Source organism: Ctenopharyngodon idella, chromosome 5 (assembly GCF_019924925.1).
Source record: "Ctenopharyngodon idella isolate HZGC_01 chromosome 5, HZGC01, whole genome shotgun sequence".
Lineage (NCBI taxonomy): Eukaryota > Metazoa > Chordata > Actinopteri > Cypriniformes > Xenocyprididae > Ctenopharyngodon > Ctenopharyngodon idella.
The window spans coordinates 14,856,764-14,871,211 of NC_067224.1; the positions used below are offsets into that span (position 1 = coordinate 14,856,764).

The window sequence follows — 14,448 nt, forward strand, 5'->3', positions numbered from 1 at the left end:
AATACTTCTAAAACATTTATTAATCTTAATTAATGTTAATTTCAACATTTACCAATACATTATTAACATCAAAAGTTGTACCTGTTAATATTATTCAATGGACTTGAGCTGACATGAACTAACAATGAGTAGTTGTATTTTTATAAACCAACAATAACACAGATAAATACTCTAACAAATGAATTTCTCATTGTTAGTTAGTTTTAGTTAATGCATTAACTAACATCAACCAGTGTTGGGGGTAACGCATTACAAGTAACGCAAGTTATGTAATCGGATTACTTTTTTTCAAGTAACTAGTAAAGTAATGCATTGCTTTTAAATTTACAGCAAAATATCTGAGTTACTTTTTCAAATAAGTAACGTGAGTTATTTTGTTTTCCCATTTATTGACTGACATCTCTCCTGTCCCCGTGCACGTTGAGAGAAATTGGGCACAGAGGCATTGCATGCGCTGTGTACACATGCTCACTAAATGTGAGCATGCATTTACTCATCTCACTTACACAAAAACAGATTAAGTATTCTTTAAAAGGAATAAAAACAGTGAAATTTGCCAAAAATATAACTTTTTTGTTATTAAAAAAACAAACAAGCAAGCCCAGCCCAGGTGAAAAAAAGTAATGCAAAAGTATTGTAACGCATTACTTTCCATAAAAAGTAACAGCACAATTAGTTAATTTTTAGGGAGTAATGCAATATTGTAAAGCATTTTTTTCTTTTAACTTTCCTCAACACTGGCGTTAACTAATGGAGCATTACTGTAAAGTGTAACCATATTTTTTTTATCTTTGGATGAACTCTAACCTGACTAACCTTTAAGATACTACAAACCTTCTGTCTAAGGTATATTCACTAAAAAATCTGATGTTTAAACATTATTAATCGGACACCGTAGCCCTGACCCAAAAGTGTACATCTCCCTTTTGGATATTCAGAGGAAAATGCTTCAGTCCTTCCAGTGCACAGGAAGCTTTAATGGGTGCAGTCTATATTGGGAACTGTGACCATTGCTCCTTTTTTTAGCGGGAGATAGGCCTACCACATATCCACTCTTTATGCTTTTAACTGAAATGTTTAGTTGGATGTTGGCCTAATGTGTTTTAAATGTTACTACTTGTTTCAGAATTTTCAGAGAACATTCAAAAGTAACGTTCCCATGATGTTTGCAAAATAATAAAATTGAATGTTCCCTTAATGTTCGCACAACCAAGAAAAAATTTATAGCTTAATTAGAATGTTAGCAAAACATTCCATATTTTATTAAGCTGGGAACCAGACACTAAAATCCACTGAATGTGAATCACATGGTTTAAAGGCTTTAACCTCTTTCTCTTCTTAGTTTGCAGATAAATTTGCAGAGTACAAGGAAGCAGCTAGGATGGCCAAGGAGAAGTCTCTAGAAAAGATGGAGCTGGCAAGTTCGCCCTCTCAGGTATGTCCTGTAATGTCTGGACTCAGACCTGATGCTTTAGTGTATTGTGTTTGCATGAAATGAATTTGCTTGGAAAATCTGTTATTCAAAACAAGAGTAATTGTAAAAATCCAAATCCGTAATTGTTTTTTGCAATCAGTATATTTTTCATTTATGATTTATCCTTATCAGTACATTCTAACCAGTACAGAACAATGACGTTCGTAAAGACTGGTCACAGCATTTTAGTCTCCAAGGGGAATCTCTTGTCTCTGAGAAAAATGTAGTTTTCCTAAATCCCTCGTTGTAATTAGCAGCTTAAGAATTATATATGTAAAAGAAGATTATGTAACGAGGATGTGAGGGTGCCACAAATTAATAACCCAAGATTAATCGCTTTTTACAGGAATCGCCTGCCGATATTCATTCCCCCCTGACTCCACCCGTCACTGCGGACCTCTGTCGAATCAACGGCACTGGTGATGATGTCACTCTGTCTGACGTGTCACCGAATTCTATGCTCCAATCAGACCTTTCCCCGACCACGCCGACACTTGCACACAGGTAACTGGGGCTTAATAAAAAATCTTTTCAGAATCCTGATACAACAAGAGGTAACGATGGTCCTCTATAGACATTCAGTTAACTATAATTAACTTTGCAACTATGTGTCAACTAAATGTCATTAGAGTATTAGTAGACTGCCTGCTTAAAGGTAGGGTAGGTAATCACTGTGTCACATTTTCCAAACATGGTATAACTAGAAAGGCAGAACGAAGAAGATTGATTCAAATAGACTTCAATAACAGAGTGTAAACCTTATCCGAACTCAGTATAGATGTTGACGAGAACCGACAAGTGAACAGAACAAAGAGGAACTTAAATACACAGTGATGAACACAATGAATAACAGCTGGGATGATTAATGAAAACTAGTACAAATGGAACAGAAAGACTACGCAATGAAAACTAAACCAAAACTATGCATAATGTTTACACTCGGAGAGGCTAGCAATAACAAGCTAGCTTTGAAAGCATGAGATCCCACCCTCCCTTCAGAGCGCTCTCCAAAGCCACGCCTCCTCCGAAACACATGAACGCGCACAGCAGAGTCTGCAAAGCATCACGAGATGAGAGACGGTGCTAAATTACCTCATGAACCTCATAAATCCCCTTTATTTATATAGCACTTTATACTATAGATTTATACAATATTATTAATTAAACATGAAAAAACAGTAACAGTCTCACTTTCGATTAGAATTACAACTTCATTTTCTACTATAAAGCAGCTCAATGTGTTCATGTTTTTACTCACTGACGTCTGACAGTGACGGACAGAACAGAAGAAATGAACCCGTAGAAGATTTCCATGTCAAAGAAGGTGGAGCCTCAGAGCACATGGACCAATGGCAGTTCGAAGGTGTCTACCAGCAAGGGCAAACTTTTCCGCTTTGGCAAGCTGTTTGAAACTCTTGAAACAAACTCCAAATGAACTTCATTTTGGCCTCATGTTGTTCGAAATGATGTCACACCAGTTCGTTCTTCGATATCGCTCGAAGTATATCCGGTCCTGAACCCTAATCAGTCTACTAATACTAATGGGAGTTAGTTGACCTGTATTGCAAATTTATGAGAGTTAGCTGACATGTAGTTGCAAAGTTACTTATAGTTAGAGTGTCTAAAGTGAACTATCGAAAAAAAACTAAATTTTTAAATAATTTGTCAAAATTAATTCTTTAATTTCTGCTTTTCAGATTTTTTTTCTTATATTAGCCATTTTTTCCCCTCATGTTGATATATGATATTTAATTTATCATGCTCATGTCCTCTATTTGTACATTTAGATTTGCCATAATCTTAAAGGTACTCAACTTAAAGTTAATCTTTGAAAACATTAATAATTTAATAACACTATTAAATGTAATCTATTGCAAATTCTGTAAATTATAATGTTGTGATGCCTAAATCCACTTGTAGCATTTAAAAGGATTGATTTGAATTTTTAGTGTTTGATTTTTATATTTTTTTAACATATTTTTGCTTAGACAAAATAATATTTAATTTTAATATCGGCTGTTTATTGGTTATCAGTCATAACAAATAATATATTGGCTTACAAAATTAATGCATCCCTAGTTTATTTGTTGCATTGAAGTTTCAAGTAAAAGTAGTGTTAAAGTTAGCACTAACAGTTCATTGCGCTTTTCCAGAGCACTTTTAAATTATTTACAGTATGAGCATTCAGACACTTGTTCACATGAGTATGTACTCAGCAGCTTTTTTAGTCTGACTGCAAAGGCAACATTTTGAGTCCATTTCACCAGGTCCTTGGATGCTTGAATTTTAATTAGTTGAGCAATCCAGTGCTGTATGTTCAAAAATAGCATCCCACCATTTCTTACATAATCTCAGGTTAATGTTTCACTCTCACCTGCCACTTGAAAAATACTAACCGATTATTGGACGCAAATGCACAGTGGACCAAACCGCATTTAACACCCACACTGCAGTTCTCTTCCAGACAGCTATATTTTCTTATTGTCATGAATTTTAGAAGCATGCATCAATAACTGTATTTTTTTTTTCTCTGGAATAATATGTCCAAACAAGTCAGAATTATATAATACAGTGGCACATTTTCAACCCAGAGCAAATGTGACTTATGAAGATGGAGGCGGCATCATCTGTTTCTGAGCCTTGCAAAATGAGTCAGAAAACTCACTGTTAAATCAACACAACCTTTTTGTTTTCAATGTGACCTTAAATAGGATTGTGTTTTGTCCACGTGAATTCATACATTACGAACAAATTCATATGGTCTTTTTTTGTCTTTTTTTTTTCAGACACGTGCTTAAAACTTGTCGGGTCTGCTCCTACTGATAGCACCATTTCACAGCTGTTTGTCATGACTACAATGTTTTACAATGAATGCACTCTTATGCAACAATGACTGTAGATGCAACTAATTCTATCTGAAGTTCTGTTATTATTTTTAGACAGATATGCATATTTGGTCCCACGTTATATTAAGTGTCTTTAACTACTATGTACTAACATTAAATTAATCATTTGATTCAATGCACTTATGTTTTTACATTGTACTTATATTAAAGAAATACCTGCATGTAAGTAGATCTGTAATTAATTTCTGTAATTACATCTATAATTACATTTTTGACCGAACCCTTACACCTTAACCTACCCTTAAACCTACCCATACCACCAAACCTGTCCCTAAACTTAACCATATCCACCTTAATAGTAGCAAACTTGTTTTTATAATACAAGAGCACAATAAGCACATTGTACCAAACTTTTTTTTATTATTTAAGTACATAGTAGTTAAAAACACCTTGTATAAAGTTTGACCACATACTTATGTCAGTTGAACTCTTGTGATGTTGTGTTTTGTTATGTTTTAAAATTTTTGGAAACTGAAATTTCCTGCAATTTTTTTGGGAGAATCTTTGCATTTTCTGTGACTTTGTTTTGTGGTCTTTTTTGTATCAAGTGTTTCTAAGGTTGATATCTGTAAATCTGACAACACATTTAATACGTTTATTAAATGTCATTCCTCTTCAATTTCTCAGTTTGCTGAAGTTTTCCAACTTGAATTTTACCGTATGCATTTACCGTAAAACTGGTTGACACGAGTAAGGGATCTTAATGAAGCAAATTGTCCTTTCAGTTTTGCCAAGACTGATTCATATCACTGTGATATTATAAATAATTAGTCATTTATAATAATAATCAGCAATTACTTCTTCAATGAGGCTGATTTTGAAGTAAATAATGCTATTAGTTCCCTAAAAGATGATATAAATTCAAAATTCCCCTTAAAAATACTGTTCCTGTCTCTTGATGAAGGTGTAAAATGTGTCTATGGGTCATAGATTAGCCTGTCGAGTGTATTTGTTCTGCTTTGGCTTTTATTACGTGGTGAGTGAACTGAAGGCATTTCTTCAAACACAAGTTCTCTCACCCACAGTCTTGTGCAGTACATTAAAGTGAGTGTTGAGGGGCTGGTTGGGCAGTTGCCACAGTGTAGTGAATCACATTTACAGTGGGGCTTGATATGATACGCACACCAAAATGTGCGCTACACCAATCAATAGTCTTTAAACTTCATTACAGACTGCTCTTTATGTGGAGTATAGAAAACAGTCCATTTTATTGGTGACTTAAAATGTATACATTTAACAGAGGTGCATTGTGGATCTATTGAAATGATTTGCATGTTGATTACTGGGCTGTTGGAGCTCTAGAGGAACGATCAGATGGAGATTGTTTATTGATGCACATTCAGTAGGCTTGAAGGACAGTCACACTGACATTATGCTGTTCTTTGTAGTTATGTAATATGGACAGCCATATGCTTTTGTGCACCTGCATATATACAATGGCCTTTTACAATAAAGCCACTTGGTTTGATATTTCATATCTAATGCAGTGACATTCATATGTTAGCGTATAGCGTAAGTGTCCAACTTTTTATACATGAAATGAGAGAGACTTGAATACAAATTAAAATCATTTATTACATAAAAACATAGTATACATCATAAAAATGCATTATGAATACACTTTAAAGACTGAGAATGAAATAACATGCACTTAATCTATAAATCACAGTTCTTTGACTAAACTATTTGTTATCAATAAGTCCATAAAAAACAGCATTGAATTGATTCTTATGTGTTCAACACAAATTTTCCATCAAGTTCAAAGACTCCTTTATATATTGTTTGGCTTAAAATGACTATTATTAAATCTAGAAGTCAGTATTTAATTCTCGATTAATTAAAGAGTCTTATATGTTCTAATCAATCCCATTCCCAAACTGAACAAACATTTAACTATAATATAATAGACAACATATGTTGACTTACCAGGCTGGAGTCCCTGTTTCTCTTAGCTTGAAGCTGCAAGACTTCACTCTCATCTTCTCTCCTCTCTTTCTCCTGCAGAGGAACATTTCTTCTCCTTGTGTGCGGTGCTTTATAGCCATGTGTGTCTCCAGCCTGTTGTGTCACAGCTTCAGTAGGAGTCGGAGCGTGTGGGCTGAGGTGTTGTCTGTCAGAGCGGGGGTCGGGGGAGGAGGTGATCACGTCAGCCGCAGCAGAGGTGGTGGCACAGGGGGAGATGAAAGGGAATTGGCGGCTCTCCGTAGCGTAGGCGTCAATGCTGAGGACTCTGTGCTGGTTCTCTTCACGTGTCTTGAGCGACGGTTGCGTGGTTAAGCTGCGGTGGAGTGTGTGGAGGGAGGCAGAGGAGGTGGGATGTGTGATGAGATGTTAAGCAGGATGACAGCGGATGGGATTCCTCATAGTCTTTTGGAGATGTGGGTTGGTTATGTATTCACTGGCACTGTGACAGCATCACCGCTTCAGCATTTGATTTTTTTTTTTTTTTGTCAGTACATGAGGATCAGAGCACATTGTAAATTTATGCTTGATTTCTTTGTCACTACATGAAGAACACAGATGGACTGATGAGAGATGGTATTTTGTCATTACATAACCGAAGAGTTAGCTTCCTTCTTTTGTCTTTAAACTTTTGAGATGTCTTTAGAATCATTAGGTGACATTCTGCTTTGATCTATTTCAGCTTGTCACGTTCCATCGATCTTTTTTATTATAATATGTATGCAAATGACATAGAACTCGGATCACAGAGTTTTTAATAATCCTTGTTAATTGCTCTTGAACTGCGTCCAGGTCTTGGTAAAACACAGAAAGATTGAATTAAAAAAAAAACCTTTTAATTACAGTCACATTTAAATTGACATTCTTCCTATATCCTCTTCAACACACAGTCCTCATGGTCTAGACTAGGGGTGTCAAACTCAATTCCTTGAGGGCCACTGTTTAGCTCCAACCCTAATTAAACATACCTGAACCAGCTAATCAAGGTCTTCAGGATTACTAGAAACTTCCAGGCAGGTGTTTTGGAGCTGGTTGGAGCTACACTCTGGCCCTCCAAGAGCGGAGTTTGAAGCATGTGGTTTAGAGCGGGGTTTTCAAACCTGTCCTGGAGGACCTTTAGCACTGCACATTTTGGATGTTACTCTAATCGGACACAACCATTTCAGGTCTAGAAGTCTATACTAATGAGCTGATGAGTTGAATCAGGTCTGTTTGATTAGGGAGACATACAAAATGTGCAGAGTTGGGGGTACTCCAGGACCAGGGTTGGGAACCACTGGTCTACACACTAAAAACAACCCTAGTTGGGTTGAAAATGGACAAACCCAGCGGTTGGGTTAAATGTTTGCCCAACCTGCTGGGTAGTTTTATTTAACTCAACTATTGTTTAAAAATTACTATATTGCTTGCTTAAAATGAACCCAAAGTACAGTGGAAATTAACATTTATTAATGTGTTAAATAAATGAATATTTATTAATAAGTTTAATGAATAATAAATAAACAATAAAGATTTATTAAATTGCTTATTAATAAATGTTCACCTTTTGATTATTATTGTTGCCTCTAGTAATAATGTGTCTGATTTTTAATTTCCAACCTATTTTGGAGTCATTTTAAGGCAGACATATAGTAATTTTTAAACAATATTTGGGTTAAATAAAACTGCCCAGCATGTTGGGCAAACATTTAACCCAACTGCTGGGTTTGTCCATTTTCAACCCAACTTGGGTTGTTTTTAACCCAGCATTTTTTAGAGTGTAGAGTAGGGGACTGCAGATGGTTGCTTGGGGATTTGTAGATAATTTGAGAAAGATTTTACAAAATGTATTTTTAGGCAAATCATCCTTAATATGGTGCTCATATGATTTGGTGCTCAAGAAACATTTCTTATTATTATCAATATCTGTGCTGTGTAATATTTTTGTGGAAACCATGATACATTTTTTTCAGGATTCCTTAATGAATAGAAATTTCAAAAGAACAGTTTTGTAGTATTATAAATGTCTTTACTGTCACTTTTGATCAATTTAATGCACCCTTGTTGAATAAAAGTATTAATTTATTTTTTGAAAAACCTTACTGACCCAAACTTTTGAGTGGTAGTGTAAGATATTTAATATGAAATTTGATAGCATTACTATTTCATTCTGCTCTTTAAAAACTGGTCAGAAATAAATTAAATTGATCTTTATTCTATACTTTATTCTATTGACAGGCCTAGTTTTTATCAGTCAAACATCTCAACTTAATACAAAGCAAATATTCTCAAGATATTTGAATCATTTGTGTTGCTTCAGTACAGTGACAATATAAAAGCCAATTATTTAAAGGCACAATATGTAGTTTTTTGCCGCTAGAGGTTGCTTATTCAAAACAAAGGTGTAGCTTGATGATGCCTTGATTTCGCGGAATAATGAGAGGTGTTGTCTTCACGTCAACAGCTGGTGGAAAAGAATTCGATGAGACTCGGGCAGAAAACATATTAATGGATGAGCTAATGTATTAAAGATTTATTAACATTACTGTAGTATGAAGCAGGGTGTGGTCGAATGCCACTGGAGCGGAACGAGGCCGCTGGAGCGATTGCTAATGAGACAAACGGCTTGAGAGCAGCGGAACTTTTATTATGCCGCAGTCGCCGCTTCTGCTTCTCCCGGTCATGAGTATCTGGGGTAACGCAGCGCTGTTTTATCGTATTAGATACATTTGTGTGTTGAAAGTTGTTATGGTGCTTCTCTGCGTTTGCTCGGCGGCTACTATGAAACACTTGTTGCAAACTGCAGTAATCTAGATCGATATTAGTCATGGTATAACATGGTACTCGCTGTAAATCAAGAAAACAAGATTTAGACAATAAGACTTGTGTTGAGCTGTATAACAATGATTATTCTGACGATGAATGTATTCAAATAGTTGCTCACCTGGCTAATAAAACACATAATATATTAAAGAGTCTTTGGTGTTTCCATGGTTTCTACAAAATAAAACAGGAAAACAAGGGTAACGTGGGTATGATGTCATTGATAGGCAACACATGGACATGGTCTGTCCTGGTTAAAATTGTTTATTTCTCTGGATTTAAACATTCTTGGAAACATTTGGGATAATATTAGTACACAGGGTACACAAGTCAACAAAATATATAACATTGTTCTAGTGGTTTTTGGATAGGATATTTTAATCCAAAAATCGTACATATTGTGTCTTTAATTTGAGAAAAATAAGTTTTAATATATGAATCTTTATACATGAAAATATATAGCTGCCTTTATATTTTAGAAAGTGTCTCCCTCACAGGGGGATCTGAGGGTCCTTGGTATGAAAAACCCCTGGTCTATAGATTGACTCCTCAGTCTAAAATGGACATTAACAATCAAGGATATTTAATATTCAAGGTTGATTTTAATGTTGTTTTCTGTCTACAGCCCGGCTACCAACAAACACTGGGAAGCAGAGCTTGCAGCACTAAAGAGCAACAATGCCAAGCTCACAGCTGCTCTGCTGGAGTCCACAGCCAACGTCAAACAATGGAAACAGCAGTTAGCAGCTTATCAGGAGGAGGCCGAAAGGCTACACAAACGGGTGAGGAGGGGAGAGTTGACCTTGTAACCAATATCATGAACATACTACATCCTGGGGTTCAATAGATCTAGTCTTGTCTTGAACTAAGCTAAAACTGTTGGTATCTTTCCTAGTGTGTCTATGACAAAGTTGTGAATGTGAACTCTCCTTCACTTTAGATCTTTGTAACCTAAACTAAATTTGTGTGACGAACAACATGTTTTTTTTTTCTTTTTTTGGTCTGCAGGTTTCTGAATTGGAAAGTCAGAGTAGTCAAACCAATGTGATCAAATCCCAGAAAACGGAGCTGAACCAAACAATAGAGGAGCTGGAGTGTACACTAAAGGCAAAGGAAGAGGTACTGTTTGTTATGCTGTATGGTCATGATATCACTAACATGCCAGATGCTTATATGCCATTTAAAACTGCTTTCTTACTTGTTTTTCATAGGAAATGGTGAGATTGAAAGAAGAAATAGAAAATGCAAAGCAGCTTCAAACTCAGAAAGATGAACTCACTAAAAAATTAGAGGTAAGAACAGTGAAATTCTCCTTGAAATATTACAACATGAATAACATATACAGGTCAGTGAGTATAATTTTTTTTAAAGACATTGATACTTTTATTCAGCAAGGATGCATTAAATGGATCAAAAGTGACAATAAAGACATTTATAATGCTACAAAAGTATAATATATATATATATATATATATTGTTATAGCAGCAAAGGGAGAGGGACTCTCTATTAGTGATTATGATTTTGAAATGAGGTGTTATTGTGACCACATACTTTTGTCCAGGTTTTTATAGCTGCAGTGTAATAAATGCCCACATGGTGTGTTACAGGACACAGATTTGCGGAACAAGGAGCTTGAGGAACAGTTGGCTGATCTGGAGCAACGTCTGGAGTCAAGTCAAGTAGATCAAGAGAACCTCCGCAAGAACCTCAAAACTCTGCTGGAGATTCTGGATGGAAAGATCTTCGAGCTGACAGAGCTGAGAGACAACCTAGCTAAGCTTATAGAGGACAGCTAGACTCCTCCACCTCTCGCCTCAAAACTTGACTTTAATGCCACTTTCCTCCTTTTACGAAATACACAGCGTCCGATTCAGGCCGAGAGAGTCTGGTGTACTTTCGAGCGACGCCTCGACTGTCGGTCTCTCTTTCACTCACTTACACGGAATGATTAACCTTTGGTTGCACTTGATTTTGTATTTTTGAGGTGGGTTCGTTCTCTTCAGTGCCACTGCTACCTACCAAGTTTTATTGTCAACAATACTCCTGTACTTTTATTGATGTTTCCTTGAATTTCCCCCCGAAATAGGCAGCCTGCAAAGAACATGGCTGCATATAGGCTCCTACTCTTTAAAGGTGCTGGTTTCGTGTGCCTGGCTGTTGGCGTTAATGGACGTTTCTTATGCTGCTGAGGACACTACATGAATTACACTGACTGGATCTTCAGTCGTATTTTAAGACTGGATATTCAGAGCCATATGTTGTAGCCAAATGTTATTGGCTTGCCTCTTCCCCTTCATGGAAACTGCCTCAATGTTCAGTCAGTCAAAGTTTCAGGATACTCAACCGCTGACCTAAAAAGCTCTTGACATTTAGCAGACTCTGAGACGTAGATGTGGCATATGCTTTAGGCCTGTAATATACACTGAGCAATATGAGTGTGAGCGTCTGTATGCCAGATTAGTGCGAGCCACCTCAGTGCGTCTGTCAGGTACTCAAACAATGGAAAAGATGAATTTATGACCTGTTATAGGTAAACTCTGGATTTCTCCAATGACCAGTATAATGCTTTTGGATCATATTGGCCTTATAATAACCCGTATCTATACATTTTTCAGGATTTTCTTGAAGATGAGGATCTTCCTTTGTTTGTTGACTTACCAAATGCAATTATTTACTCAATTCCTTACAATTTTCAATAACAATATTATTGTAATATTTAAAAGGTCCATCCTGCTGATGGGAATTATGATACATAGATCACTGTCAGTATGATTGTATTTATATGTGGGAAAATTCTGTTTTAAATTTCCCAATGTTAATAAAGACTATTTAAAGATATCTGACTGCATTGTTCTTTAGAAATGGAGAGAATGATGGTGTGACTCACCAAGGTTTTATAACATTTAGACCTGCAATCTGAGAAAAAAAAAAAAAACTTTCTTTCACAGATTGATTTGCATCAAGGTGGGGCCGTCATTTAAATTCACAGGGCCCAGGACAAAATTGTGGCTCTATGAGTAAGCTATGCAATAGAGGATCCATTGTAGACCTCCCTTGTCAAAGGACCCACAATAACATTCCTGGTTTTACCCCTGCTGCCTGTATAAAATACACTGTAGCAACAACTGATGAACAGAAAAAAAGAGAGAAAGAAAGAACCTTTAATCCAGTGGTTCCCAACCCTTTTGACTCCTAAAGCCCCTCATTGTCCAAAACAACATTTGAGGGCCATGACTTTTCTAGTGATTTACTGGATAAGTACTAAAAATGATGATTTTAATTTTTTAAATTTTAGCCCGATCATATATTAAAGAGCTTTGCATAACTGGAAAATAATATATATTAAATAAAAATGCCCATGGGGTTATAAGATTGAACTTTTCCAGGTCTTAGAAATTACACTTTTAAAATGAGGCTTCCTTCGATGGTCCACTTTAGACATTCTGTTAACTATAAGTAAATTTGCAACTACGTGTCAACTAACTCTCATTAGACTATTAGTAGACTGTCTGCTTAATATCTGCTAACACTTTATTTTGATGGTCCCCCAACAGACATTCTATTGACTAAGTACCTTTGCAACTACAGGTCAACTTATTATACTAACCCAAACACCTAACCCAACAGTCAACTAATACTCTAATGAGGGTTAGTTGACATGTAGTTGCAAATTTACTTATAGCAAAGTCCCTTGAACACAAAATAAGTCATTTCATTCCCTTTTTAGACTGTTCACGTCTAGTAAACACGTCTAGAATATCAGTGTGCAGGTCAGTAACGCAGCTGTGGGGTGCATGACCCTGGACACCCTTAATACAAGTCTTCAGTTTGGGTAGAGTGACACCTTGTGGTTGGAAGCAGAACTAGAATATAATTTATGTTATTTAATTGTAGGCTATGCCTGTGCCCCAGAGGCAGTGCTGTTCTAATGATAATGGTATAAAGTGCACTGGAGAAGCCGAGGAACATCGTCCTGACCATGACGCCAGCTGCATCCAGGTGGGTGAAACCCTGTGGAGAAGCAGATCGAATCAGATCAGAGCAGCAAGGAGAATAGAAATATTTCTAGCAAATATAAAAATGCTTAGCTAAAAAACAAAACAACAACAACAAAAAAAAAATTATATCATTCTTTTTTGGGGTGGGGCCAGTAAAAATTTGAACTACTGACTGTCCGACTGAGGAAAACAACAACAACAACAACAACAAAACTAGGCCTAATTGTCTCCTATTTCCTGTTAACTATTACTTCCTTCAATTATCTTACTGTCATTGTCAACTAGCCTAAGTTTTGACTGATTTTTTACATTTCAAATATCTGCTGCTTTTGATATTATTTCAAGGTATAGTTTGCATCCATGAGCTGGAGTTTTGCATGACTTTCTTAAATCTTTAGATTTATGATAAAAATGTTAGTCCTTGTCCTTAGTGACTGTGTTGAGAATTTTTCACCAATATCTACAAAAAAATAAAATTCTTAGAAGTCTTTCAAAATAATAACTGTACATATGGCAGAATAGACCAAAAAAATAAAAAAGAAAAGAAAAGAAAAGAAAAAAAAACATTGAATATTTCAGTCACTTAAAGTGTATCACTTAATCAGTGTGTGTAGAGGATACAGTTTGTCTGTAACAGGTGACAAACTTACCAGGGAAAACATATTTTTTAAAATATCAAAATGGTGTTTATTGATTAAGTTTCGCAATAGCAGATACGTTACACTGATAAAATATATAAACTGAAATCAATACTTGTTTTATTTATTTATTTAAAGTATAGTGTTTTTACACTTTCACTGATGTGAAATGTACCCTAAATTATAGATTGACTCATATAATGGCAAGAATTGTTTTGTATATGGATTCTTTCGTCTTCTAAATAGGCTATTGGGATAGAAATGCATTACTTTCCAGTAGAGCTGTTGTAGGTATTGACAATATGTCTAACCAGCTCAATTTCAGGACACTGATGAGCCCTTTGGCCCGTCCAAACGTCTGTTTCCCTGAAGATTAAACTGCTCCAGTCTGCTTCACCTCAATCTAGATGTCTTTTAAAATGTTACAGCCAGGGAACATTCCAGTCAGTCTCTAAGAGCAAACCAGGATGGATACATAGAAACAGGGCTACAATGAACACTGGGCTGTCTTTGTAGAGTGAAAACTAAATCATATTTGGATAATTTTAAACATACATTTTAGACAAAAATTGGGAAACTACATGACTTACATATTCTGCCAAGCAGATGTACAAAGTATTTCATCCCCTTAATTGGCATAGATATTTCTCTCACTGACAAGTCAATA

The 14,448-nt window shown here is 35.8% G+C and overlaps 1 protein-coding gene across 2 annotated transcripts in view; it reads left to right on the plus strand.

The window, feature by feature from the left end:
* The window catches only part of homer1b (homer scaffold protein 1b), a 32,071-nt gene extending 20,088 nt beyond the window's left edge, over positions 1-11,983 (plus strand). For both annotated transcript variants that reach the window (XM_051894333.1, XM_051894332.1), the window contains 6 exons: positions 1,343-1,435; positions 1,821-1,978; positions 9,770-9,926; positions 10,153-10,263; positions 10,356-10,436; positions 10,753-11,983. In XM_051894333.1, coding sequence (XP_051750293.1) covers positions 1,343-1,435; positions 1,821-1,978; positions 9,770-9,926; positions 10,153-10,263; positions 10,356-10,436; positions 10,753-10,941 — 789 coding nt within the window. In that variant the 3' untranslated portion in view covers positions 10,942-11,983. The remainder of the gene's footprint in view (positions 1-1,342; positions 1,436-1,820; positions 1,979-9,769; positions 9,927-10,152; positions 10,264-10,355; positions 10,437-10,752) is intronic.
* Positions 11,984-14,448: the final 2,465 nt, after the last annotated feature.